The sequence below is a fragment of the Centrocercus urophasianus genome, unplaced genomic scaffold (genome assembly GCF_019232065.1).
Source record: "Centrocercus urophasianus isolate 14NV4802_14NV808 unplaced genomic scaffold, USGS_Curo_1.0 seq_23, whole genome shotgun sequence".
Classification (NCBI taxonomy): Eukaryota; Metazoa; Chordata; class Aves; order Galliformes; family Phasianidae; genus Centrocercus; species Centrocercus urophasianus.
The window spans coordinates 1,395,506-1,421,763 of NW_024884789.1; the positions used below are offsets into that span (position 1 = coordinate 1,395,506).

The window sequence follows — 26,258 nt, forward strand, 5'->3', positions numbered from 1 at the left end:
CAAGCTTGGTGTGATCTGGTTACACAGTAGGTCTGCAACCAGATAATACATAATTACCTGCATCATTAAAAGGTGAGACCTTGCTCCAGGCTGCAGGCAATAAACTGCAGATAAGCCTGAGCTGAGCGTCAGCCGTGACTTTCTGGTGGCTTCACAACACCCTGTGGTAAGCCAATTGCATAACCTGCTTTCCAGGTTATTTTACTGCAGTCATAGGGCAATTTTGGACAGCCTCCATGAGTACATTTTTTTAACATTCTTTTTACTCACCAATAAAACAAAATAAAACATTTTATAGCCTTGATGTGTTTCTGGCACATTTTAAAACTGCTGCTAATAAAAGTTTTCCAAGATGAAACAAGGAAAAAATGACCAAGCTGTAGCAATATAAATATCTCATCATCTTATAATATCTCATGACTTTTTTTTTTTTTTTTTTTTTTTTTTTTTGTAAAGTTGGGCTTTAATTCAGGAAGCTGGGAGAGAGCATCACAGAATAAGATTGTGGTAAGAGAAAAATCATGTAAGCCCAGCTCACAAAGTGGAATAGGGCTATGTTCGTAGCAGCCACTACTAAATGTAGTTTGAAAGAATCATAGTTTCATGCACATTAAAGGCTTGCTCTTCTGACCACTGAAGGTGGTGACAATTTGCCAAGTGACTTCAGTGACACGTGAGCACACCCTAAAGAAGCAAACTGACTTGTATGCACTGCTCTGTGCAGGGAGGCAGCAGACTGGGCTCAGCTCTGCTAGCTCTCCTAGCTCTGATAGATGCTCCCTGGGTGATTTCTGCCCAATATCCCTCAGGGCCTCCTCACCTGTTAAGAGGGGTGATCTGTCTCTGTCAGATCTCAGAACTGTAACTATCTGTCTCCTGGCACGCCAGAGTCTTAATTTTTGGCATGGCTTTATGTGTAAATGTGATATAACGAGAAATGAATAATGCACAGCGTTAATAAGCCTAACTCCAGATCACACAATGCTGCAATGACTTGCACACACTGCCCTGCCCACCTTCTGCAGGGGAGAACGCCTGCCAAATGCATGGCAAGTACTGAAGGTGCCTAAAGCACCAAGCTCTCCTGCAGCAGGCTGACTTATACACACAGTGCTGCTCCTCATGAGGATTGTCACTCCCAGAGCATGTAAGCTGGCTGGTTTTCAAGCAACACCTTGAGCAGGGTCCATCCTAACCAGAAACAAGTGCATCAAGTGACCTGCATGGATGAACAAAGGGCTCCTGACAAAATGCCCCCTGCGGTTCAAATGTGCTTTTCACTTCTGCCATCGGAGGCAGTGTAACATCTACAATGGTACGTATTATTTATTCCACGCTACCAAAAAATGCTTTGAAAGCTGATTCTCATTCGTGAAACTGACCACCAGAGGGCGCCAGTACTGCTTAAAAAGCGCAAAGCAAAGTGAATGAACCGGAATTCGCTCAGCCTGTATGGCTTCAAAGGCCTCGAGAAGGTTCCAGGTCATGAGTCACCCACGCTCAGAAAGCCCCAGGCTCGGGCAGCTGCATGGGTGCTGCAGCAGGCAAAAACCACCCAACTCCTGAGAGTGGCTTCCCCTACACATCGCTTTTCTTACAGAACCCATTTCCTTAGGGTGGATGGGTAAAGGCTCACACATCCCATGTTAATGCTGCTTTCTAGGTATGAAAGCATTTCCCAGGTGGCTAAGTAAAGAAAAGGAGGCACAGAAGCCTGGTTTACTCGCTGACACATAGCAACAGAGGACGATCATGGAGGAGCACTGCGTAATCACTGCTGGACTAAAACCACAAACAGAACTGACTGGCAGAGCTGTGTTCTAGCAAAAGCAGAGGTGCATCAATTACTTTTTCATATGTGAAGTTAGTATGAAAGACTGGTGGGCAGCCAAACGTTTAAGTTGTAACTCAAGTCTTTTTACCTCCAGGGTTTTTATGGAGAGCTGGAAGTTCTGCATACCAGACTAAAGGGTCCTGGGACAAAGATGGGAAAGGACCAAGGATCTGGGATGCTTTTACTCACATGAAAGGGAAAGTGTTCAGAGATGAAACAGGAGACAGCATGTGATGCTACCACAAAGTGAAGGTATCACCAAGGGGGAACTGTCCCTCTAGAAACATTCTAGAGCTATTTCATGTGTCATCTACTCCTACTTTACTATTGAAGATATGGATATTTGTGCTATTATTATTTTTTCTTCTTCAAGATTTCCTACATTCAGAGCTATTTAAGACAGACGAATTACTGAAGAGTTATTCTGTCTGGATATGAGATACACTGATTTCATAGGATGACATTCAGTTACTGAAGAAGCTTAAAGTTAATCATTATCTGCTCTCTGTCTCATGGGCTTGGATTATGCCCACTGGCATCAGAAGCAAGTGCAACTCCGCCGTATTCTTACTGGTTAACAGAGAAGCTTGGTGGAAGTGGAGCATAGAATGCAGCACACCATGTAACTAAAGTAAAATTTAAATTGAATTTTAAATTGTGTTAAGTGAGAATTTTTAGCAGACTGATTAAATTTTTCATCCTGCTCTTTAAACAGAAACACAGCTTTGTAACCATGCCAGTTCCAACTGGCACATCAAATTTATTCAGTAGCTGAGGCAAACTGATTTCAGACCACTAGTGCATATTCAGGGATCACGTGCAATGAGAGATGCTTGACGTAACCCTCTGTTGTGACAACTTAATACTCCTTGTAATTTAAATACTCCCTTGAAAAATACTGTGTAACTGCTTGGGTAAGAAAATGTCCAGGTTAGTCTAGAAACAAGGAGTAGAATCCTGGTCTAGTGAAATGAACTCAGTTTTTCAGAGTGATTTCAGTGACTCATAAACACTCACCCACCTCAAGCAAAGACATCAAAGACAAGAGATGCTGGACAGGACACTATACTGAATGCTGTGTGTAACCTCTACGAGCACCTCAAGGAATTTAAGGGAGGCATATTGAATAAATGTTTGTGGTTTTTATAAGAAATGGAAGCTTCCATGATATACTTAGAAGAAATGATGCAATATTTTCAGATACACCTTAATCCAAAAGCTCCTCTCCACTATCCTCCTGCATTGCCTACAATCTAACAGTTGCAGTGTGCACGTGCTCTTATGTATTCTTACAGACTCACACAAATGTATGGCACTCTTACAACAACACCTGGCACACTGAGCAGCATGGTAACAGGTATTCATTCTGTAATTATGCTTCTACTTCTATCAAGGGCCTAGCAATTGTGCACAAACTGCAGAATTATTACTTTGTTTTTAAGGTACAGTTGGAATTTCCCTAATGAGTAGCTGGGGGAACCTGTTGATCCACACAGCCAGGCAGACATGGATGCTGCTGAGATATACTCATCATGTATTGTCCTACTCCTGCTCTTCCTCCAAAATCACAGCTAAAATGGCACAACTTCTCATTGTGTAACAAAAACAACACAGTAAGCCAGCTGCATTGTAGAACACTTAGCACAAGTGCCTCCTTTTGCACCATTGTAAAGGTGAAGAAATGTTATTTGCTCTGTCCATGCAGCTCTGTACAGACCTGTTTCTATTTTTTTTTTTACTCAGTTCTCAAAATTTAATTTAGAAATTTTAATAAAACCCGAAATATATTTTCTTTCTGCATTATTTTAAGTTTTATGCAGCAAATTTTGTTTCTTGTTATTTTGGTAAGGATTATATGGAATAGCTAGATATGATTAAAGCGATTCTAACCTTGCCAGCACACATTTCAAGTGATCAAAATCTATTTGCAAATTCTGTTTTCAATCTTTTCATCATTTCACTTTTCACTACCACAAGCTGCTATTTGAAGAGATAAGCACTGTTTTAAAATGGAAAGTGATTCAAATATTCCAAGAGCACCACTTAAACACTAAGTTATTTCATGGCTGCAAGTTAGGATGATGCTTTGCTATTTAAGTGTGGAATAGAGTTGAAGTGGCTTCTCGAAGATGACAACTACCATTCAGATTTACACTACAGGATGTTTCTCTCCACAGAACAGCCAGGAAGACTCCAGAGTGTAAACTGAGATATGAAGAAAACCAAACTGCAGAGGTTCATAATGCCCTGGATGAATGGCTTTCCAAATATACCTGAAGGATGAAATATCTCTTGATACAAAAAATACCCATATTGCTTGTTTTGTTGGTTTAAAGTACTTAATAACTTTTAACAGTGTCTGTGTGCATTCTTAATGAGTAAAAATAAAATTTTAAACCCCAAAGTGCAGAACTTTATTGAATGTTTGGAAATGTATGTACCAAGATATCTACTATCTTACCAAAACAATTACTCTGTACATTCACAACTGCACATTTATATACAAACTGGATTGGTACAGATGACTTAGGGCTGCGTGTCACACTGTGTGAGCATACTAAAGCAAAGAACTCAGTGAGATGAAGTGTTCTAGTGTTCTCCAAATGCCAGAATCTTTCCAACACGCTGCTGATAGATAATGCTGCACTTCCCCCCTTATTGTACCTTTCAAGGCCTGCCTGCACAGTGATGTGCGTTTATGTGAAATGCACCTGACTGCACTCAGCCACTGCAACAAAATACATCCTTTCTTCACTGCTTCCATTAACTGTGGTATCACAAAAGAGACCTGCACAGACAAAAGATTTGATTAGCCAGTGTTTTTAGAAGGAGCAAATGTAGATAATGCAGGAATAAAGTTTCAGTGACAGAGGCACTTCACGACAAAAACTGAGGAAGGTGGGAAAGCTTTACAAAGCATTGCCCTGGGACAAACCTCCCCTTCACTCCCACCCCAGACACTTTTATTGCAGTCTGTATCCTTAATCCTTCCCTGTCCTCGTGCATTTTCACTTATTCTGCACTTGACTTTATGAAGCAAGGTACATCTCCTCTCATTACAGCCTGTTTGCTTCCCAGGCTAGATGTAAGTATCCAGCAACAGGTAAGTTTGTCTTCAGACCCATTCTCAGATACATGGGCAAAGATTTTAAAAGCTCTAAGATGCTGTGGAAGATACTAAATAGTCAAGTCATCCTCAGAAATCTTCTGCCATTTTAACACTAAAAACCTAATTCAGACAAATTAAGAAGGCAGAAGGTCAGACCTTCTGAAAGTCTTTTATGTTCTATGAATACCACCTCGTATTCTTCATGAAAGACTGCTTTGCTTCAGTTTTGCTGAATATACATAACTAAGAAAATATAAATACTCAGTAAAGCCAGCACAAAAGCTTTTTAAAATGTGTACTTCCGTTATTTCATTTCACCATAAATATTCCTTACCTGTGTTTTTGGATGCCATATGTTCAACAGGAGCACTAGCACTAACTTGCCACGTTGTTTTAACCTCCTTCTGGCCATGCCCACTGGTGATGTCCACCTTCCACATTTCTGGGTGATCACTGATAGAATAATCAAAAGATGTCCACATTCAGTCAGGTGCTCAGATCTGAATCCACAACCTGAACTGAACGCTACAAACATGGAAGGTGATCTTACTTCTGATAGAACTTCTTGACAAGGGCTGGTCTGATAGGCAGCTGAAACACTTGCTTCTCATTCAGAGGGTTTTCTTTATAATATTTCAGGCAAGTTCTAGAGTAATATGAATCAACAAGTTACATTCCTTGGATGAATGCTGTGCAACACTGCATAAACCTCAGGCAAAAGTAATTAAATCCTCAGATTGCTTTTTGCTTTTTTTTGAAGTTTACTTACTACTATCAAAGAGAGTCTGTCTGTTAATGCTATTTATAAAGTAGAAATGAAATAATTACTGTGTCAAAGGGAAGAGGTTCTCATGTTTAAACTGGAGTAAGACTGTACAGCTGACCATTATTTCCAACATATGATGAAGCTTTTGAACACGATGAACTTGCTCTTGTAGATCTACTGATGTGGAAACGAAGTAATCCTGGAAAAGCAAACAGCTTCTGCTCTTAACCAGACCCTCAATTTCTACACACACAGCCTGCTCTCTGCTTACTAAAATCGTTCTGTTGTTCTTTGAAGAAGTAAATATATAAAGAATGGCCCAGCAGAGTCAGAACAAAGTCAGAACTCTGGTGCCTGACAATGACTAATACCAGACAAATGGGAAACATATGAATAAGAAAACAACATAATGACATTTCTGCCCTATGCTGTCCTGTTCTCATTATTTGCAATTCAGTTGCTCAGCTTATGGGGAAGTTACCCCCCCCACCAACTGAGGGTGCTGTACATCAAGAGTTAAAAATAAAGAATCTCACCAAATAGGTTAATGTTGTGAGTTCCTGACCTGGAAAGTGAACAGGAAAAGAAACAATTATCAGATATCATCAGGTGAAATACATGAACAGCCAGGTAACCTACCAGCAAATTCTACTCAAGGAAAACAAGTGCAGCCACTAAGATGGAAGATGATGTTGTTTATCAGTACGGTTACTAATGCAGAACAAGGATCACAGCCACTGAAGTGGCAGGATAGGGCAGTATCTTACATGCTACCAAGGCTCCACGGAAGCACCACACACAAAGCCATCCCATGCTTTGAGACAACCACCCTCCCTGGGACACCCAGGTTTAGATATAACAAATATGAAAATGAAAGATCAAGTGTGACAAAGCAAGAAATAAATTAAGAAAGAAAGAGTTGAAGGAAATGGATAAGTACAGCGGCAAACATAACATCCCTTCTGGATTCAGAAAAAAAAAATAGAGCTGTAATACTAAAAACAAAGCCATGGTGCTGTCAAGAAAAGGTACATTACAAAAATTGTTCCAGCCCAGCTTTTGTTTGGGTTATGCAATGTGCACTAAAAATAAATATAAAAAAATTAAAAATCTACATAGTACGGACTGTACAGACACAGCTATTACATATAAACACCCTTGCCTGATTTCCTTTAACCCACGTAGACCATAGAAGAAAGGGCAGAAAGAGCAAGAAGGTCTTAATTTATCACCTACAGCAGACAGGTAAGAAAACAGAACAGCCCCGTTACACACATCTGACACTGTGTTACAGTAAGTTTAACCATGAGATTTTTTTCAGTTAGAAAAAGAAATGCAGGGTTATACTAAGTGCAGTTATTTGGAAACAAGTTCATTTTTTTATTTTGGGAAGACACACACAGAGCATGAGAGCATGAACACCAAGGAGGCTGGGAACAGCACTGCAGCAGCTGGCGGGCAGAAGTGAAATCGAAGCGACTGGAACCTGCCTTTATTTCCTGTGCAGAGCAGCCTTTTCCCACACATCTCTAACCATGACAACAGATTGCTGGCTCACCTATGAAAAAGCTGACATAATCCTTCTTCATCTTATCCAAACCAATCTCCAAGAGCATCTGAATCGGAGTGATGCCACTGAGGGACACGGCCTCCACCTTGCCATGGTAAGACTGCTGGACCAGTTTACTGAGCAAACTGCTACTCCCTTGATGAATCTGAAAGTTAAACAAGTTTTTCTGTGGGGCAACCGTGTACAAAACAGCATGGTATTATTTAGAAATGCAACACCATGGAAACATGCAAAGTGTGACAAGCAAAAAAAACCTCAACAAAACAACATGGAAATAAGGGCAACTAAATAATAAGAGCCAGACTCTGCTTCGAGTAACTGGAAAGGATAAAACTATTGTGAAATAGATTACATACCCATGGCTGTATTTCACCGTGCTCCAGGAATTTTACGACCAGCATGAGACACTCCACCAACTCCTGATAGGAACAGACACCTTCAGAAAAATGATGACATGTTTTATTTATCTATTCAGGCTTTCCCTTTGAAAGGTGAGATGTGAAACAAGTGAAAGTAAAAAGGCAAGAAAACTTCACAGTGACTGAGAATAAGGGGGGGTGAAGGGGAATAGTTAATAGTTTACAGAAGCAGGAATGTGGAGCTCCTTAGAAAATAAGGGATGGCAGACAGTGTGTCTGGGGCAACGAGGGGGATGAAGGCCATAAAGATATGGTTTGAGAACAGCCCGAGGACGTTTGGCAGGGAGGTGAGCAGATGTCCACAGGGCGAGGAGAAACCAGTTTGGGGGGAGAACCCCTGAAAGGCTGGGAGTTCACAGCCAGAAAGGTCAGGAGCCTTGGCGAGGGAGACAATAAACCTTCATCCCACGTGCAACAGGGGAGGCTCTGTGTCTAACGAACTCTCCGGGTGTGAGGAGTCTGTATGGAACTCCAGGACAGCTACTGACTGAGTATCAGTTCAGCCTGTGTCTGTAGCACCAGTCCTCCAGGCCGGTGCAGGTCAGGCAGATCTGTCCCCCTTGCACCCGCTGCACTGGACAAACCCTGCCTGCTTTGTAACCTTACTTGGTCACAGAGTTTGATTCCGCACGTCACCTTCAGCTGCTCAGTAACAGCAGCCCAACAGTACTTGCAAAAACTTAACTGCTCAGTTAAAAAAAACAGCCAAAACGTCCCTGTTCATTGCAGGGGAGTTGGAGTGGATGCCCTTTAAATGTCCCTTTCAGTCTAAGGATTCTGTGACAGATTTCAATGCTTTTTTGTGAAGAACGTAAGTCCTACATCAAGAATGACCAAGTATGTAGCTTTATCAACTTTAAGTCTTTCAGATCTAGAAAGTCACTCTGACAGATCACTAGTTTTTAGCCACAGAGCAGGCACACACTCCTGACTTTTTAGTACTGTTATAATCCTAAAGAAATACAGTGTCTCCTGCTAGATCTTGAAATGCCTCCCTATGTTGTAAGAGAGTGCATGGTCTTACATACCTAAAATTAGTTCCTTTAGAAAAAAAGTAACAATTTTCTGAAGAGCTGAACAGTACATAAAACTCAGAGAAGTTTACTTTCATTTTCTCAAGGAAGTAATACAGTGTTGTAGGTACAGAGAAGAATTAAAGGACAGTGAATGGGTCAAAAAATAAACCAAACACAACAACTAAAAGCCACCACAACAAAACACACTTACTTCTCATTTTGCACCATAATTGTTCAGCAAAATCCAGGTCTCCTCGTTCACTGAAGATTGACTTTATTGAACTGTCCACTGCAGCAGTGTCACTTTTGATACTCTGAAAGAGTTCAAATGAAAAATGATGCTTAAGATTTAAAGACCTTCAACTAAAGTTAAAAAGGAAGGGGAAGAAGCATACCAAAATAGTCCAAGTATCTCCAAGATTACCAACTGAATGCAAAACTATATGAAAATTATGCATAATGGACACAATGGACGTGCCCAGAAAAGGAGATTTTCTTGACAGGAAAAACTACAGTGGACTTTCCATCAGAGAACAGCCATGGAACTTCTAATTTTGCCTTTTGAGCAATTTCTATTATTTCTAAACTGCAAAAGCAGAAAGCTACAGATCTTTACATCATTACATCTACGTACTCACATGTCTGCATAAGCAATGTACAAGACATAATCAAAATCTGAAATAATTGCCTGCCAGAGGAATGAGATGACAAAGAAACAGGTAGGAAATTGCATATACCTCTGTTTCATTCTTATTTCCTGATACACAACACCCATCCAGTTTCTTCTTCAAATCTAGGAAAGGAGAAAATAAACATCACCATCATGGAAGAACAGCAAAACCAACCACCCCTGGGGCTGGTTATAAACTGCTGGGCATGCACCAGAACTGACACTGAAATGTAAAATTAAAATGAAACTGAAATGTATCCATTTCTAAGTTGTTTCTGCTGGGCAAGCATTTGGTTTGAAATACACATGTATTGCTTTCTCAGTAGGCTTTACTGTGAAACACACATTTTGCTCTCCACCTTCAGTGTCCTTTAGCTAAGCATTAACTCCCCATGTTCCAGGGCTGAAGCAATGAGGGGTGACCAACAGGCTAATTACTGCCTCTGGTTTTCTCACAAATTTATTTGTCAAAGGTAATTTTTGTCTCCAAGTTCTACCTCCGTATTCATTTGTGAAAAACATACAGCTGCATCTGCAAACCTTTTGGTGTATTCACCTGATGTTCTTTCTAGGTTCATTTAGTAAAACCTTCAGCTTCTGGTTAGACTGCTATGGCTCAGTTTGAGCTGCTTTCAGCAGCTACCAGCAGCTGGGAGTGCTTCACTTTAAGCTGTCAAACAACTGCTGTCAGCCTCTGCTCCCGGGACACTTTGCACCTTCAGATGTTCATGTGCACGCCAAGTAACTTGAAAGATGCACACAGAACTCATTCGACTGCCTTCTAAACATGACTATCTTATTTTGTAAGAAACAATTATTACCTTTATTTCCCTTCGTACGAGATATTGGGACTAACTACTAATGCTTTATGCGAGTTATTACAGCACAGAAATTACAATCTCTTATTCTAACACTTCAGAAGTTTTATGTCGATTTTCTTTTGCTTCTGTGAAAGGTGACATCCCTCCCTTCCCACATAACAAGCAACAATTACCCAGCAGAAATCCCTGGACCAGCTCAAAAGCCGGTTGGGTCTCTAAGGGCTCAGGCCACTCCGTCACACCCGTCTTCAAGCCTTCAGCCAAAGCCTAAAAGCAGCATCAAAAGCAAAACAACACCCAGCAGTTACTATTTGAGGTTCTGCATACATCACTCTTCAAAATGTAGGTAACTTCCCCAGGAAACACAGCTCTGTAGAGCCATGGATTTTGAAGCCTCTCACGCTTCCTGGCTTTGGCATTCCTGGTTTGTCCTTGGAGCATTGAAGATTCGTGAAACCAAATTCAAAATTTATTCTGAACACTTTCAAATATCTTTGAAATACCATATGGAGTCTTAAACAGAGTAAATTATTAACACACACACAAAAATCACCATTCCATGCATATCTGAAATTGGAATTTCTCATTTTTACTTACAAGGAGAAACTGCAGCTCTCTATAGAGGGGATACACAGGACTCCTGGGGTCCCCAGACTCCAACATAATGTTCTGAAAGTTCCAGAAGATTATGTCAGATTCAAACCTTAGAAATCAGGTATCTTAAGATTTTCACTGAGGAAATACAGATGAATTAACAGTTTTTCTTACAAATATGCTATACTGCTTACGTAGAATATTCCTTACATAAACAACAACCACAAATGGCAAGAGCCAAACGTATTTTCTACCCCCTGCACTACTAATGAGGTCAGCAGAGAAAAGAGCCTGGGCTCCTTACTGACCAGCGTGGCAGCCGAACAAAGCGGCGGCGCCTGCAGAATCTTATCCACAGAGTGCCAGGTGACATCGACAGAAATACTGCTTTCAGATCCCAGAGTTGTGTCATCCATTGCAGCAGCACTGATAAGTTCATACTGAGCAAATCCTTTGGTTGTCACCTAGAATGAACAGATTTTACAAATCTTTAAAACATAACACAGCACTGTTCTGTACTTGTGCAAAATATTTTTTGGAAGCATTTCACACAAAGGAAATATTGGCTAAGTAAGGAGAAACAGAGACAAGTCAGAAAGCCCAAATGTTACTTCTAAAGAGATTATGATACTGTAGCGTTGTGCTGATTCTCTAAATAGTATCTACAAAGCTTCCCTAAATCAGAATCATAGATAGAAAACAAACTATAAGCAATGCCAGATGAAAAAGACCTACAACAGATGAATGGTGTTTGACTTTGTGCGCCGTTTTGAGTTCTTCTAGGTTCACAAAACAGGTTTTATCAGCGGTGGGACCTGCAAAAAAGAATTAAAAAATGCAAGTTATATTTGGCATGTAGAATTAGTTCTTCAGTATTGCATTCAGCTTCACGTTGTCCTCCAGCAAGGAGTACTGTTTCTTGCATTTAAGCTTTTATTTTCAGTATGATCACATTTAAATATCTATTAAGTCATTGCACCTGAGCGAAGGTAGGCCTTCAGGCACTGCTGCATACAAGATATTTAAAAGTTACTTCCTCGCTGCACACAGACATCTTTCTCTTTTCAAAAAAACAAGCAAGGATTAGAAGCAAGCAGTACAAGCCAACATCACACAAAGGCAGCATCCACATGTTAAGTTTTTCCTCATTTTTAAGCCTTCCTCATTCAATTTTGTACGTAGCATTATAACCTCACCATCACACGTAACCATATGCAAACTGATCCCTGTGATTTTGTTTCCAGCTTTGAGAGGCTCAGCTCCAAGCCAGTAAGTGTGCTCAGGGTCGGAGCCATCACACCGTATCCAGAGGGGCGGAAGCACAACCTGTTCACTGATGTTCAGATGGGTCATGTTTGGATTCTGTGCCATCGTATACAAGGAAATAAGCTGCCTGGGGATGTGAACAGGAAAGAACCAGATATCAGCAAGTATAACAAAATTTATCTGTTATGTAAAACACTGAATAATAGATTCATAGAATCATAGAATCACCAAGGTTGGAAAAGACCTAAAAGATCATCCAGTCCAACCGTTCGCCTATTACCAATAGCTCCCACTAAATCATGTCCCTCAACACCACAGTACCACAGTAATACCACAGTAACAACTCCTGTCTGCCCTGCCTCATCAGCAGACACAACACCATTTTACAGAAAGGATGCAGTTTTGTAAACATCTTCCTATGGGTAATCTATGAAGGAAAAGAAATATATCATAATTCAAGGCCAGGCTGGATGTGGCTCTGAGCAGCCTGGTCTGGTGGTTGGCAACCTGCACATAGCAGGGGGGTTGGAACTAGAGGATCATTGTAGTCTTTTTCAACCCAGGCCATTCTATGATAACTGGAAAAATATTTCATACAATATAGTACACATGAAAAAGTCCTAAACATATAACTGAATTTTAAAATTAAAGGATGCTAAAGGGATAAGTGAGTTAAGCAAGCAAGTCACCACGATTCACTACCCTGTTCTTGTATTTGTATTTTTGTATTTTATTCTAATTATTCTTATTAGAATTATTCTTAATATATTATTATTCTTAATATATTGTATTCTTGTATTTTAGTAACAGTCGAAAGATCAAATCCTGATCAGATTTCTCAAACTGAAGCTCTCAGAAGGCAGGCACTTCAGTCCTCCCAAGCTTTCTGTGCACACCTGCAGTGAGGCAGTCCCCTTAGCAAGGTGGGACAGCTCACAAGTCCTTTTCCAGCACCAGGACTTCAGCTACACTTTGCAAGGGTGCCATTCTGCAGAAATAACAATGCTCGGGTCACCATTAAATTGGTAAGTATTTAACTTTGGGGGATCAAAAATAAAGCAGGTGCTGAATATAAGCAAGAGAGGCAAAAGGAAAAAAAGGAAAAGCGCCCAGAAATGAGCAGAGGGAGGCAGCCGTGCGAGCACCCACTTTGCTCTCTGGACAGGCAGCGCAGCCGGGCCCGTGTCCACCGTGGGTGTGAGCTGAGAGGTGTGCAGGGCATCCTCTGCTCCTGGTTCTCCTGTTGGGTCGCTGCCCTCACTGCGGCCCTGCAAGAGCAATGCACGACGCGTGAGACTATTGGACGGCAAGAAAACAGATGACGTTCACAAGTCTGACACTAAGAGGCACGCTTACTGCTTGCTGCAGGATGTACAACGTGCTGCTTCCATTCCAAAATCTTCCAACTGGATTTTTGCAGCTATCATCAATGAAAAAGATCTCTACATCATCCTGGGGAAAAAAAGATAATAATACAAATACGCTACGCATACAAAGCTCAGCTGCTCTGAGGCGCGCGGCTGCAGCCACCACGCGACCCGAGACAGAGCATCCGCTAAAAACATCTTCCAGTCACTTCACCTTCGAGTTTCTCTCGAGAGCTGCGTTTGCAGACACCGCACAACTCACAGCCACGGCTGAGTGAAGGAATCTCGATTTGCCCGGCCGCCTCCCGCCGCCCTCCTGAGGGGCGTTTGAAGGGGCGCTTTTTCCCGCCCGCGCGCCGTTCCCGCCGCCCCCTCAGAGCGGGAACCTGAGGCGTTATTCCCGCCCACAGCTTTACCTCAAAGAGACACGGGCGTTCGGGGTCGCTTTTCTTCCCCTCTTCATATATCCTGCAAGAACAACGAGCATTAAGGCGCAGCAGCTGCGTTTGGCTGGCGCTTTTTCCCTCGCCGAACGCTCCGTTTATCTGCGTATCCCCCAAAGCGCCGCTCCAAACGCACGCCCTCAGCGCCGTGCCCACACGGCCGCACCCCGCTCCCGCCGCCCCGTCTCGCACCGCCGCAGCGCCAGGTACAGCTCCACCGCTGCCGCGCGCCGCCGATCCGCTCTCATCGCCGCGCGCCTCAACAACCGCCGCCGGAACTACATCCACCCCCAGGGCCGTCATTTTTATTTCTAATTTTTAATTTTTTTTTTCCAGCGCCCGGCGGTGGGTTTTATTAGGTTTTATTCTCTCCGCACCCTCTCCAGTAAAAATTAAAAAATAAAATAAAATAAAATAAAAAAAGCTCTCTTAAAAACTTGATTTTGGTGACGGAATGGCACGTCACGCCGAATCCCTCCGCCAGAAAAGAGTCCCTCAGGGCGGGGGATGGCGGCGGCGCCACGGGGCGAGAGAGGGGAGCGGAGGGGAGCAGAGGAGAGGAGAGGAGCGGAGCGGAGCGGAGCGGAGCGGAGCTGCACAGCGCGGGGTGGGGTCGTTGAGGCGACGCGTGAGGGCAGCGGAACCCCGGGGGGGAGGGAGGGCGGGGCGCAGCGCAGCGCAGCGCGGAGTGACACTGCAGCGCTGGTAGCGGCGTCGGCGGTACGCGAATTTCCTTTTCCGGTTGGGCAGCGGCGGAGGCAGGCGGGAGCACGCGGGGTCTGCGCTGCCGTCATGGTGAGGAGCGGTCCGGAGGGGTGCGGGGGGCTCTGGGAGGTGCGGGCTCAGAGCAGAGCGTGGGGAGAGCGGAGGCCGGGGGAGCCGGGCCCGGCAGACGGGGCAGCGCCGCGTGCAACGCGAGGGCAGCGGGCGGACAGCAGGCGGGGGGGTTGGGCGGCCGCCATCTTGGGGCCGCGTGGAGCCGCAGAGCAGAGCAGGGGTGGAGAGGGGCGTTGGGTCCCGGCACTGGGGTCCGTTCTCACGGTGCTCTCAGTACATCTCCTAGGCCGAGCGACAGCAGCCGCACCGAGTTGAAAGAAAGATTTCTTTAGCAGATGTTCCCGGTAGCTGTGGGAGTTTGATTGTTGTTTTGGTTTTTTTAATGCACTTTTTTTTTTTTTTTTCTTCTTGAAATAAAGTACTAAAGAGTTCGGTCTGATGCACTTCAGATCGTGATCCAGGCCTTTCCTGCGTTTATATGCGGTGTGCTTTTGTCTTGGGCTTCAGACTGCGTGAGCAGAACTTTCCCAGCCCTCTGAGAAGGGTCACCGCCGAGCTGTGAGCACACAGAGCTGCTCGGTGGGCACGCTCACTTTGCTCTGGTATGGAGTTAACCTGGCTGTAGTCATTGCAGGTATTAGAGCCCTTGGTTTAGGCAGCACGGATTTTATTTGTAACCCAAATTAAAAGGCTTTGAAAAACTGATAAATACAGGTGGGTTCTGTAGGTGCAGTTGTTCTTCGCGAATGGAAAGCTGTTGAGAAGGTGCAGAGCTGCAGCTGTAGGCTCACAGAAGACCAAGCTTGGAAAAGACCTTCAAGATCATCCAGTCCACCCATCGACCTGTCATCCCCAATAGTTGTCACTGAACCATGTCCCTCAACACAAAATCCAGCCCTTGGATCACCTTGTCCCTGTGTCTGCCACCTCAAACCTCAGCTGTAGTGTTCAGAACAAGGGACATGCAGGGAGCTCTGCTGTCAGTACAGATATTGCTGTGATGATGTAATTTGCGTCTTATCCAGTGTTCAGTGACAGTTGCCTGCTGTTATTGTGCTGGCACTGTTGAGCTGCAGACACGTTTAATTCTGAGCAATAGCTGAGGGATTTGAATGACAGCAATCTAATTTACTTGTGCTTAAGAGCTATTCCTTTTCTTTTTCAGGCTTGCGCTCGACCATTGATATCTGTCTACTCTGAAAAGGGGGAAGCATCCGGCAAGAATGTCACCCTGCCGGCGGTGTTCAAGGCTCCCATTCGCCCTGACGTCGTGAACTTTGTTCACACCAACCTGCGCAAGAACAACAGGCAGCCCTATGCTGTCAGCGAGCTCGCAGGTATGCTTTGTCCCCAGAATGGGTGGGAATGCTGTGGGAGCTGTTGGTTTTCAGCAGCTGGGCTGAAAGGGAAAGAAATACAGAGTTGCAATAACAGAAGCACTGTTCAGTTAGATTTTGAAGAGAATGCGGGAGAACTATTCTGGTCGTTAAAATCCTGATTTTAAATTGTATGGAACTTTGCCTTATCAGGCAAAAAACTTCAATGAAATGCTGTGTTTTTTAACCCCCTGCTCCATGTTGAGTACACGAGGCTTTCATCTGTGGCATTTACTTAAACCTGCGCAAATGGCTGTTAGCTGGAGTTGCCTCAGAAGCTAGTAGATGCAAATATCTGCTGCTTCCAAAGGAATTTGTGCGAGTGCTTTCAAATTTATTTCTGATGGCAGTTCACAAACATCTTAATCTGCCAGAAACAGCAGTGCCAATGCAGACCTTTGTGTTAAAGATCAAGTTTAGAAATTGTTGTGTTACCATACTTGATTCTGACCTAAGCAGATTCTGTAAGAGCTGTTTTACCTGATCAGGATTTGTTTTGCTGGAATGATGAGATTCCACTTCAATGGTCCGTGTTTCTGAACCATATGATAACAGTGGAAGTTCTGATGCTTGGTACCAGGCTCAACAAATCTGTGGCTTTGGGAAAACTGCTGGTGTTGACACTCTCTGCACTGAACTCTTTTTCTGTTGCAGGTCATCAGACCAGTGCTGAGTCTTGGGGTACTGGGAGAGCTGTTGCTCGTATTCCTCGAGTACGAGGTGGTGGAACTCACCGCTCTGGCCAGGGTGCCTTTGGAAATGTATCCTTTCCTAGCTGCTGCTCACATCAGTGTAAATCTCAAATCATGCAGGGCAAAATTATTTTATCTCAATATGAAATTGAATCCTACTTCTTGAGGTAATGGCTGTCCTCAAACCTCAGATCACTGTGAAAACTGTGATTGGAACCCTCTCTGTGCAAATTCAGACTTGCTTTATTGAACAGGATGATTTCTGCTGTCTTTTTTCACTGCAGAAGTGTTGAGTCTCACGTCTTGCCATGATGTCGTAATTTGCGTCTTACTCTGTGCTCAGTGACGGTTGCCTGCTGTCAGTGAACTGGTACAGATGGTTGACGAGCAGTTAATGCTGAGCAAGTGTTAAGGAGGCACATTGAAAAACGCAGTTCTGAAAGGTTGTTCTTAACTGTAGATACTTAGATGTGCCGTGGAGGCCGCATGTTTGCCCCAACCAAGACTTGGCGCCGCTGGCACCGCAGAGTGAACGTAACTCAGAAACGTTATGCCATCTGTTCTGCCTTGGCAGCATCAGCTCTTCCAGCGCTGGTCATGTCTAAAGGTGGGAATTCTGCTGGCAACCTTTGCGTGGCCTGAGCAGTAGTGGTTACTCTAAAATTACTTGAAATGTTTCTCGTGGATAATAAGTTCCCTTTCAAATTAAGGATGCGGTCCCCTCCTTCAGAAGGTTGAATATTTTTATGTACAACTGGGTGTGGTAATTTGGGGGTTTCACTCTGATGGAAGTTAGGCAATGCTGAGCTACCTCTGTGTGTGTTGCTGACATCAATCTTGTCCTGGCAGATTATGGAAGATGAGGTTGTTTGGTTTGATTTCTGTTCTGTTCTGTAGAAGCCACAGGTCATGCTTAATTTACTTGAGTATTGTTTGAGGCAGGCCAGTAAGACTGCACTGGAACTTCTCTGCTGTTATTAGGACACCTCCATGTTAGATTTCCTTTTTTTGTTCTGCATTGTTTCGGAATGCACAAGGCAATACCTTGAAATGCATGCATATAACCAGGGTCATTGGGAAACTTAATGTCATGTAAAACCCCCGTTAGGTCACCGCATCGAGGAGATCCCGGAGCTTCCTCTGGTTGTTGAGGACAAAGTTGAGAGTTACAAGAAAACAAAGGAAGCTGTTCTCCTTCTTAAGAAGCTTAAAGCTTGGAATGACATAAAAAAGGTGAGTTCTACAGGTATGTTCCTGAGGACGCTCATCATTAGGTTCTGCCGTGGTTAAGAATTGCAGATTGCTCTGTATTGCTTTGATGCCATGAAAAAAATCGTTTGGTAACAGTTGTAGGAAAAAAAAAGTTTAAGCAAAGTCACTTTTTTCTTATGCTGCTTTACTCTTTGTGCTCGGTTCCCTTCATTTCAGTGCTGAGTAACAACACTCACAGCTCAGTCTCTGTCTGTTCTGAGTCTTAAGAATGATGAACTTCTCACTGGTCCGTGTTTCAGATTATCAGTGATGATTGTGAAGTTCTGACTGAAGTGCCTTTGTCTTACTGCTGTAAGTTGGACTTCTTCAAATATTCATGGTTTCTTTTCCTTTTTATAGGTCTATGCCTCTCAGCGCATGAGGGCTGGGAAGGGTAAGATGAGGAATCGCCGTCGCATCCAGCGCAGGGGGCCTTGCATCATCTACAACGAGGACAATGGCATCATTAGAGCTTTCCGGAATATCCCAGGTGATTTTAATTTGATTTTATTTACTCTTTTCTCTTTCGGAAGGCAGCCTGGAATGATGAGATTCCACTTCATTGGTCCGTGTTTCTGAAACACATGATTTTGTGGAAGTTCTGACTTCTAGCTGAAGTAGCTGTAACTTTATTTCCAGGAATGTGATGTTGAGGGATGTTTGTGTGTCTGTTACCATCCATCAACTGCCTGTCAGACTGTAAAAATGAAGCTTTTAAGTTTGTTACTAGAGAAGGCTGACTTTTTTTTTTTTTTTAACTTACCTGTTGAACACCTTATTATACACAGGTTTATGTAACTTTGTAGTGTAAAAGCTAATAAGATCGTAGCAGTTTCTGTGTACTTTATGGTCTGTTTCTTGGTCCTGTGCTGCTTGCTTTTCATTATAACTGAAGAGGCGTGTCTATTCTTCGGCAGGAATTACTCTTCTTGATGTGAACAAGCTGAACCTGCTGAGACTTGCTCCTGGTGGCCACGTTGGGCGTTTCTGCATTTGGACTGAAAGCGCTTTCCGCAAGCTGGATGATCTGTACGGCACCTGGCGCAAGCCTGCCACTCTGAAGAGTGACTACAAGTAAGCGTAGTAACACCTGACCCTGCTGATGGGGGCAGCAGGATAACCCAGCAGAGCCACAGGTTGTGCATTTGGGTGTGGAAAGTGGATATTGACAGTAGTTTGTACTGCATGCTTATTTTTATTGAATTAGTTTTATATTTTTTATTTTCCATCTTAAACTCTGAATGTTTGCTTCCCAGCCTGCCGATGCACAAGATGACCAACACTGACCTTGGAAGAATCCTGAGAAGCCAGGAGATCCAGAAGGCGCTGCGTGCTCCAAAGTAATAATTTTTAACTATTAAGAGGAGATTGTGCTTGGTAGTTAATTATTGCTTATAGTTAATTATTGAAGTGCAACACTTCACACTGAGAACAGAAATCCCTGTGTCAGATACTGCTGGGATTTCTTTAGATCCTGGCTGTAAATACTAGGAATTATGGTTCCCTTAAGTGAGATTTTAGGAAGGTTTTACAGCCTATGGGCTGTGGAAGGGAATCATGATACATCTTTCTTTTTTCCAGGAAGAAGATTCACCGCAGAGTCCTGAAGAAGAACCCGCTGAAGAATCTGAGAGTCATGATAAAGCTGAACCCATACGCCAAAACAATGCGACGCAACACCATTCTGCGCCATGCCCAGAACGTGAGGACAAAGCCTGTCGTGCAGTGTGAGGCATTGGAGCCGATTCTATAGATGCTAATGGTTGTGTTTTTTTTCTCTATCTGTTGTAGCACAAACTCAAGGAGGAGAAGAAAGCCAAAGCCAAGGCCAATGTCACATCCAAGGCCAAGCTGTCAGCTAAGGCGCAGACCAAGGCCAAGCCTGCAAGCAAGACTGCAGGAAAGGCCGCAGCAAAAGGCCCAGCCAAAGGCCCAGCCAAAGCTCCAGCAAAATCCCCAGCGAAGGCCCCGGCAAAATCCCCAGCAAAGGCCCCAGCGAAGGCCCCAGCAAAGGGCAAGGCTGAAGCATGAGCAGGAGCAGCACTTGGAACACCTGAGCTCAGAAAATTGTACCGTGGAACAACAGCAAATAAATTCTATTGGAAGAGCGAGGTGCTTTTGTAGTCGTCTGGCACAGCGGTGCGTGTTGGGGGTGAGGCGCGTGGCTCAAGTGAGCGGTGGGAGGCTGGTGGGGCTTTGAGGGCACTGTAAGCACACGTGGGTGAGAGCAGTGTGTTCATGGCGCTGCCCGAGGAGGTGGAATCCAGCAGCAGTCGTGAGCCTTCGTGGGAAGTCACAGGCTGCTGTTTTAATGTCCCGTATTTGGAGGGAGCTTTATTCACCTTGTTCACTGATGCCTTCCTGCAGAGCCCGTTCAAAATGCTGTCCTAGGAGATGGGGCGGGGCAGAGCTCCATCGCCGCGGGGCGGAGCTCTTAGCAGCGCCCTTTACGCGTAGCTCTAGCGGCCCTACGGCTGCCAGTCCGCCTGCCCGGAGGTCCTGCGTGCGGCTGAGGGGAGGGCGGTTTTCCCTTAATCTCTGCGGCGCGTTCGCAGCGGGAACCGCGACTGCAGCGGCAGCCGCGTCCGCGCTCGCAACTCCGCGCTCTCCTTCTGCCGCGCGGGGGCGGCCACAGCGCTGCAAATGGCGGAGCCGTGACGTCACGCGGCGCTCTCGGGCCGCTCCGCGTCCTCCCGCCCTCAGGGGGGCGCTGCCGCTCCGCGCTTCCCGCCCTCGGGGTCACGTGGGCGCGGCCGCAGCGCTTCTCGGGAGCGGGGAGGAGGGGCGGCGGGCGCGGGGGGCCGGGCGGGGGCGGCGGGCAGGATGCTGAGCCGCCTGCAGGAGCTGAGGAAGGAGGAGGAGACGCTGCTGCGGGTGAAGGCGGCGCTGCACGAGCAGCTCACCCGGCTCAAGGTCGGTGGCACCGGGCGGGCGCTGCGCTCCGGGAGCGGGGCGGGCCGTTCCTCTGCCGCGCGGCGCTGCGCTGCGGCCGGCCGACGGCTGCGCTTCTGCCGCGGCGTGGCGAGAGAACGCCGGGCGCCGGAAGCGCTTCGTTTCTGCGTGGCCGCCCCGCGGTGACCGCGAGTCCTTGGCGTCCCTTCGTGCGCAGGTGGAGGAGCTCGCGCTGCAGTCCATGATCCGGTCCCGGGAGGAGGACCTGGCCGCCGCCCCGGGCGCGGAGGACCCGCAGCAGGTGAGGCACAGCGCGAACGGGAGCGGCCCTTCGGCTTCCCCGTCCCTGCGGGTTTGGGAATGGCTGCTTGCGTCCGATGCTCCTAAGTGTAAGGCAGGCAGCGTTTTAGCCGAGAGGCGGATGGGATATGGGTACTGTCTGAGCCTTCAGCTGAGCTCCTGAGATTGTTCGGCGATGCTCATCGCTTCCCTGGGCTGCTGGGGCGGGCAGCTCCAGTGCCGTCTGAACGGAGCGCTGACGGCTCCCCGCTCGGCTGTGAGCTCGGCGCTGCTCCTGGCGCTGACAGCCCTCAGTTGCACTCTCTTATCATGACAGATCCTCGGGCAGATGGACGACGAGGCTGCTATCAATCAAACGGAATTACAGCTGAGTATTCGAGATTATGAAGAGGATATGGAAGAGGAGGAGGAATCGGATTCTTGAGAGAGAAAAGAGTCAAAATGGTTTTTAATACAGACTCAGGAATTCCTTCTTTGTTCTTGCCGGCAGATGTTTGTGTTGTGCTGTGTGACATGCCAGACTCCCAGAGTTGCAGGTTACCTTTGAGGACACAAATGTCCCAGGCTTGGCAGATCTTGAATTAGATGTTAAAAGAATGAGAACTTGCTGCACCAGTATGTAGCATAATCCATTTTGCAAACCTAGTGTAGCTTACTACATCTTTATACAAGGTAAAAATCATTAATTCAGACTAATTTAACACAGTGAAAGCAATAATTTGTCCGTTCTTATTTGCTGTTGCTGAAAAACAAAACCAGGCCGCAGAGGCTGGTTGTGAACCAATGATTATATCATAACCTCAGCTGCTTAAACTGGAAGTTTAAAGGGAGGCAGTGAGAAAAGATGTGTCCAGCCGTTTCTCCAGGCTTTCTGCTGCAGTGCTCTCAGTTACACAGACAACTCAACATCCGTGTCCTGTAAGTGTGACCCAGAGGAGCTGTATTGTTCTCTCAGCAGGAGCAGCAGACATTGCACTGCTGCCCTGATGCTGAGTGCAGTAGCAAGGGAGCTCTCTTGTCCCTACAGGTGCTGTTTTTAAGTACTGTCAGGCTGATGTAACAGCCACGTTTTTCTTACTTGCTCACTCAGCATAGCAGCCCATTGGCCTTTTATTCTTCCACAAACTGTACGGTAAGAATTAGTCCATATTAGTTGTAATAAGGAACTAATATTTTCAGTTTTTGTCTTTTTCCCTTACAGTGAATTTGTAGTTCAATGCCAGTCTGCCTTCTGCTTTAAGGAGTATGAGAAATTAAAATTCACTTGGAAAGTGATGCAAAGTCCCTTCCACAGCGTAGTTAATGGTATGGTGACAAGCTTATACTGCTCCTATAGGTACACAGTGTGTTCTTCCTCCTCGTGGAATGTGGACACCAAGTGGAGCAGCTGGTTATTGATCAATTCTTAAAGACTTGCTTTGAGGAATGCAAAATCAAACTCTGTTAAGCTGATGAAAAGCAGATGAGTAAAAATAATATCCTTACCACTTAGTTTGATAAAGAAAATAGCCACAGCAATCCAGGTTGTTCACTGCACAGCCAGCTAAAGGTGCTATTGCTGTCTCTGGCATTAACAGCTCAGAGAAAATAAAATCAACCATTATCTGGAGTTCGCTTTTAAGAGCAGGAAAGGAACTTACGAAAGCATCCAGTATCCTGGGTGTCATCAGAGCACTTGATTCAATCTCCACCACCTTCCTGCCACTGTTTGAAGAGAAATTATTTGGCTCTTATTTGGCTTGTAGCTATAGGAACGTAATTCCAGTTTCATCCTGTACTAAAGACTAATTGTTTTTCTGACAAGCCTGGATGTCTTAATGAAAGAGCTTAGAATGTGAATTCAAAACACTTGGCAAAGCCTTCCTGAGGCTTGCAGGAGAAAATAAAATGTCTGAGCAAGAAATGTTATGGCTTGGAGTGTCAAATGGTTCTTTGGAGGCATATGGAGAGTTTGTAAGCATCGCCGTAGCCAACGTCTCCTCTTGCACGTTGCAGTTCCCAGCATGTCTGTGGCACCTCCAGCTCCATCTCAGCCCAGGGGCATCTGCTTCCTGCTGCACCTCTGCAGAGCCCCTCTGGAGCTGTTGGTCTGGGGTTTCACCTCTAGAGACAAATTTTGACCTTTAAAAATAAGTTATGTGGCCCCAGGAGATCGCCAAATTGTTTTCGTGTCTGTGCTGCATCTTCTTTCTCCCTGCTGTCTTTTCTGAACCGGGCCTTTTGAAATTAAGTCCAGCCAACCCTTCTCCATGTTGCAATAAAGTACTGTTGCTGCTGTCCAACTACATGTAACTGTACTTGCAGTGTTCAAATCACTGCTGCATGTGGCACAAAATAGTAAAATCAGCTTTCCTATCTAAAAAATTGTTGTCCACAGTCTGCATATTTCCTCTAACAACTAGTACAAAGTACTGCTGTAGTTCTTCAGTGTGATAGTTTGTCTGTTTCACACACATGAAAAAGATAATGGAGTGCACATAATATGGCACTGAATAAGATGAAGGTCTTGGTGAAGTTTTCCTTTGAGTTTAAAAGAACAGCTTCAAGTTACTTGATAATATATTTATTAAGAGAATCCACTGCTAAACATCTGAGAGAATAAAACAATAGAGGATCTTCATACACTTTAGACACCAAACACAGCTGTCATGAATCTTAAGGTTAAAAGAAAGCAAATTGCCCAGATCTTTGTCATGATTCTGTAGGACACTTGAGAGCTACCCTTTAAAAATCAACCGGAAAGACATACATCACTAAATCCAAGTATGATGACACATTTTAAAAATAAATATAGAAATATGAACAAGTCTACAAGTAGAATATTGCTCTGTCCACTCCAAGGAATGCAGAGCTCTTGCCTTCTTTACCTGGAAAGAGTGATCTCTAAACAACAGCAAAATTGGAACCATTAGGCCTAACTTCCAAGATACAGTTTGGCAGCAGCAAAAGCATGCTCAACAGATACAGTTTTGGAGCATCCCTAACCCTTTTTTTGCATGGGAGATTAGGTTAGCATGACTGAAGTACCAACGGTTTACCAAGAGCCTTGATAAAGTTCAAACAATCCAGGGGTAAATTCCCCCTGTGATATTTTCATTAAGAAAGAATATCCATAATCACTTAAAATCAGCAAGCACTGTAACTTAAACATCTTACATTTTGGTCAGCAAACAAACGTAACCCAATACAATACCAATTAGTTGATGACAAAATTTAAAACAATTTGGCACATGCTCTAAAGACATTCTTCCTTAAGAGGTGAAATACATGTTTGAACAGGTACAAGCTTAGGAAATAGGACCAAAGGAGCGCTGTTAACAGATGTACGGGGCAGGATTTGCTCTTCCATGTTCAGACTCCAGCAGCATGCGTGGGTGTACTTGGTTGGTTAAGGCCTATGGTTGAGCAAAGCCATCCTGCAAAATCCACCTCCTCTGCTTCGGATCTCTTAATGAAAGCATGAATCTTAACAGAGGAAAATCAAAGTTACTCAAACACTCAGCAAGGCAACACGATGAGGCAAAGAATCATTTTGAATCAGCTACAATAAGTCTGATTTACTTTCTGTATTCATGTGGCTTGCCAAATTTTGTAGCAAGCCTAAGGCGACCAGTAGAGCTCTTCTGCAGGATTACTGAAATAATCAGTATATGAAGGGTCCATACTGCAAGTATTCCAGAGGAATACTGCTTACACAGTGCTTACACTGTGGGTACTTACACCACCGTACACGATAAGAATGTGACTCTGCCACTTGAGATAACACACTCTGGAAAATGTCTGCTTTCATACACAAGAGATTTTTGCAACAGAAAGAATTTGATTGTATTTTGCAGCCTCCCTTACTATACAGCAGTATCAGGGCAAAGCAAAGTTTATTTTCTGCAGTACAACTTAAGCCCTAGCATTAAACTTGAGGCCATGAGAAGATCCAGGGAAAGTGAAAGTCATTTCATGTAGAAAAAAATGCAAGATTTGTTTGTATCTAGTAGTTCTACAGATTTTGCAGCACCAAGCTGATGAAAGAAGAGAAGCGAGCTTCTTTCCCAGAAGCTGCTAAAACTTCATTCAAGTAGTCCATAAGGTTAGAGGAATTCAGTTCAGCTGTCCGCTTACACACTTTACGACTGGCTAATAAACCAAAGCAAAAGCTATTTTGCTAATCAACCAAATGGCAGACTGCAAAACCTCGACAGGGCTCCTGTTTTCAGGGTGTGCAAACTCTGAGGCCTCTAGATGTCTGGATAAGAGAAGCACTCCCTCCCCCCAGAACTGTTTGAGCTGCATCAGGAGGCACAAATGACATTCTAGGCTGTCCGCTCTGACCCTCAGCTCAGCTCAATTGAGGAACCCAGCCTGTATGGAATAATGTTCCATTTCAAGTTAAGAACTTTCACTTACCATCAGCTGCTTCAGATCAGCTCTCTCAGCAGGATTTTTAATTAAACTACGAAAACAAAGCATTACACAGGTTACACTCAAAAGAAAGATCAAGTTAGATTGTGTTGGTATACTGTTTTTGTCCTGGGAAGACACCACTCTAGATAAAAGCATGAGGATTTCTGTAAGCAACTGCCTCTGTAGATTTCACAGGTATAATTTTAGGTATGAAATCCTGAGTCATACGACATTGTTCAGTGGGGGCAGAAGTGAGAGTACAGAGTCAGGCTGTAGGGATCAAATTTGCATTTACGTTCAACAGTATCACACGCTACTCTTCAGGTCTCTCTTACCCAAGTCTTTTCCAGCTCAGTATCTACTAATTGTTCCTTTGTGTCACTGTTCCTTCTGGTAGAAATAGCTAATAGCTAATAACAGAACGAGCTTTTCTGTGTGGTGTTTTTAATGCTGAGGAAGTACTAATTTTGAGTTGCCACAGAAGCAGAGATGATATCTTAAAGAGTGGAACACCTCCTAGCTTTGGTGTTCTCTTTGAATGCATATGTTGTCAAGCTGGTGCCTATAAAATGAGCTTTAGGCACATTAGCAGAGAAAATACTTACCATTTGTTAACAAAATCTTGAAATTCAGAACCAAAAACACCATTGGGCAGTTTTGGAGGTGGCTGAAAAGAAATTAAACAAAAGAGTCCCAT

At 44.4% G+C, this 26,258-nt stretch overlaps 4 protein-coding genes and 5 non-coding genes across 9 annotated transcripts in view; 7 read left to right on the forward strand and 2 right to left on the reverse strand.

The window, feature by feature from the left end:
* Positions 1-4,224: 4,224 nt before the first annotated feature.
* Positions 4,225-14,137, reverse strand: ZWILCH (zwilch kinetochore protein). The gene is made up of 18 exons (XM_042824734.1): positions 14,068-14,137; positions 13,849-13,900; positions 13,422-13,517; positions 13,215-13,333; positions 11,996-12,192; positions 11,535-11,614; positions 11,108-11,263; positions 10,803-10,874; positions 10,379-10,472; positions 9,452-9,507; positions 8,926-9,028; positions 7,636-7,715; positions 7,268-7,424; positions 6,246-6,274; positions 5,772-5,908; positions 5,494-5,589; positions 5,278-5,396; positions 4,225-4,622 (listed from the first exon to the last, which is right to left on the reverse strand). The coding sequence occupies exons 1-18, from the start codon at positions 14,121-14,123 to the stop codon at positions 4,531-4,533; spliced, it is 1,791 nt and encodes a 596-aa protein (XP_042680668.1). The 5' UTR covers positions 14,124-14,137; the 3' UTR covers positions 4,225-4,530.
* Positions 14,138-14,594: 457 nt separating this feature from the next.
* On the forward strand, positions 14,595-20,082 carry RPL4 (ribosomal protein L4). Its single transcript, XM_042824735.1, has 10 exons — positions 14,595-14,670; positions 15,818-15,989; positions 16,683-16,789; positions 17,189-17,327; positions 17,829-17,953; positions 18,332-18,461; positions 18,889-19,045; positions 19,228-19,311; positions 19,553-19,673; positions 19,763-20,082. Exons 1-10 carry the CDS (start codon positions 14,668-14,670, stop codon positions 20,000-20,002), a joined length of 1,278 nt encoding a protein of 425 aa, XP_042680669.1. The 5' UTR covers positions 14,595-14,667; the 3' UTR covers positions 20,003-20,082.
* On the forward strand, positions 15,646-15,747 carry LOC122163510. The gene has a single exon (XR_006169954.1). It is a non-coding gene; the product is annotated as a small nucleolar RNA SNORD16 (small nucleolar RNA).
* LOC122163514 lies at positions 16,528-16,599 on the forward strand. Its single transcript, XR_006169958.1, has one exon. It is a non-coding gene; the product is annotated as a small nucleolar RNA SNORD18 (small nucleolar RNA).
* On the forward strand, positions 17,025-17,124 carry LOC122163516. Its single transcript, XR_006169960.1, has one exon. It is a non-coding gene; the product is annotated as a small nucleolar RNA SNORD16 (small nucleolar RNA).
* Positions 18,196-18,263, forward strand: LOC122163515. Its single transcript, XR_006169959.1, has one exon. It is a non-coding gene; the product is annotated as a small nucleolar RNA SNORD18 (small nucleolar RNA).
* On the forward strand, positions 18,510-18,580 carry LOC122163513. The gene has a single exon (XR_006169957.1). It is a non-coding gene; the product is annotated as a small nucleolar RNA SNORD18 (small nucleolar RNA).
* A 697-nt stretch (positions 20,083-20,779) lies between the features above and the next one.
* SNAPC5 (small nuclear RNA activating complex polypeptide 5) lies at positions 20,780-23,066 on the forward strand. The gene is made up of 3 exons (XM_042824383.1): positions 20,780-20,884; positions 21,081-21,164; positions 21,480-23,066. Exons 1-3 carry the CDS (start codon positions 20,795-20,797, stop codon positions 21,585-21,587), a joined length of 282 nt encoding a protein of 93 aa, XP_042680317.1. The 5' UTR covers positions 20,780-20,794; the 3' UTR covers positions 21,588-23,066.
* Positions 23,067-23,710: 644 nt separating this feature from the next.
* MAP2K1 (mitogen-activated protein kinase kinase 1) overlaps positions 23,711-26,258 on the reverse strand; it is a 30,404-nt gene continuing 27,856 nt past the window's right edge. The window contains exons 9-11 of the mRNA XM_042824382.1: positions 26,167-26,228; positions 25,565-25,610; positions 23,711-24,628 (exon numbers count right to left, since the gene is read on the reverse strand). Coding sequence (XP_042680316.1) covers positions 24,515-24,628; positions 25,565-25,610; positions 26,167-26,228 — 222 coding nt within the window. The 3' untranslated portion in view covers positions 23,711-24,514. The remainder of the gene's footprint in view (positions 24,629-25,564; positions 25,611-26,166; positions 26,229-26,258) is intronic.

Coding starts and splice junctions, on each gene's coding strand:
- ZWILCH (XM_042824734.1), bottom strand. CDS start 14,123: ATGAGAGCGGATCGGCGGCGCGCGGCAGCGGTGGAGCTGTACCTGGCG. Junction 13,901..14,067: donor CTGTACCTGGCGCTGCGGCG/GTGCGAGACGGG, acceptor TTGTTCTTGCAG/GATATATGAAGAGGGGAAGA. Junction 12,193..13,214: donor CTGCCTGTCCAGAGAGCAAA/GTGGGTGCTCGC, acceptor TCACATCCCCAG/GCAGCTTATTTCCTTGTATA.
- RPL4 (XM_042824735.1), top strand. Junction 15,990..16,682: donor TGCTGTCAGCGAGCTCGCAG/GTATGCTTTGTC, acceptor TTTCTGTTGCAG/GTCATCAGACCAGTGCTGAG. Junction 17,954..18,331: donor CTTGGAATGACATAAAAAAG/GTGAGTTCTACA, acceptor TCCTTTTTATAG/GTCTATGCCTCTCAGCGCAT.
- SNAPC5 (XM_042824383.1), top strand. CDS start 20,795: ATGCTGAGCCGCCTGCAGGAGCTGAGGAAGGAGGAGGAGACGCTGCTG. Junction 20,885..21,080: donor AGCAGCTCACCCGGCTCAAG/GTCGGTGGCACC, acceptor CTTCGTGCGCAG/GTGGAGGAGCTCGCGCTGCA. Junction 21,165..21,479: donor GCGCGGAGGACCCGCAGCAG/GTGAGGCACAGC, acceptor TTATCATGACAG/ATCCTCGGGCAGATGGACGA.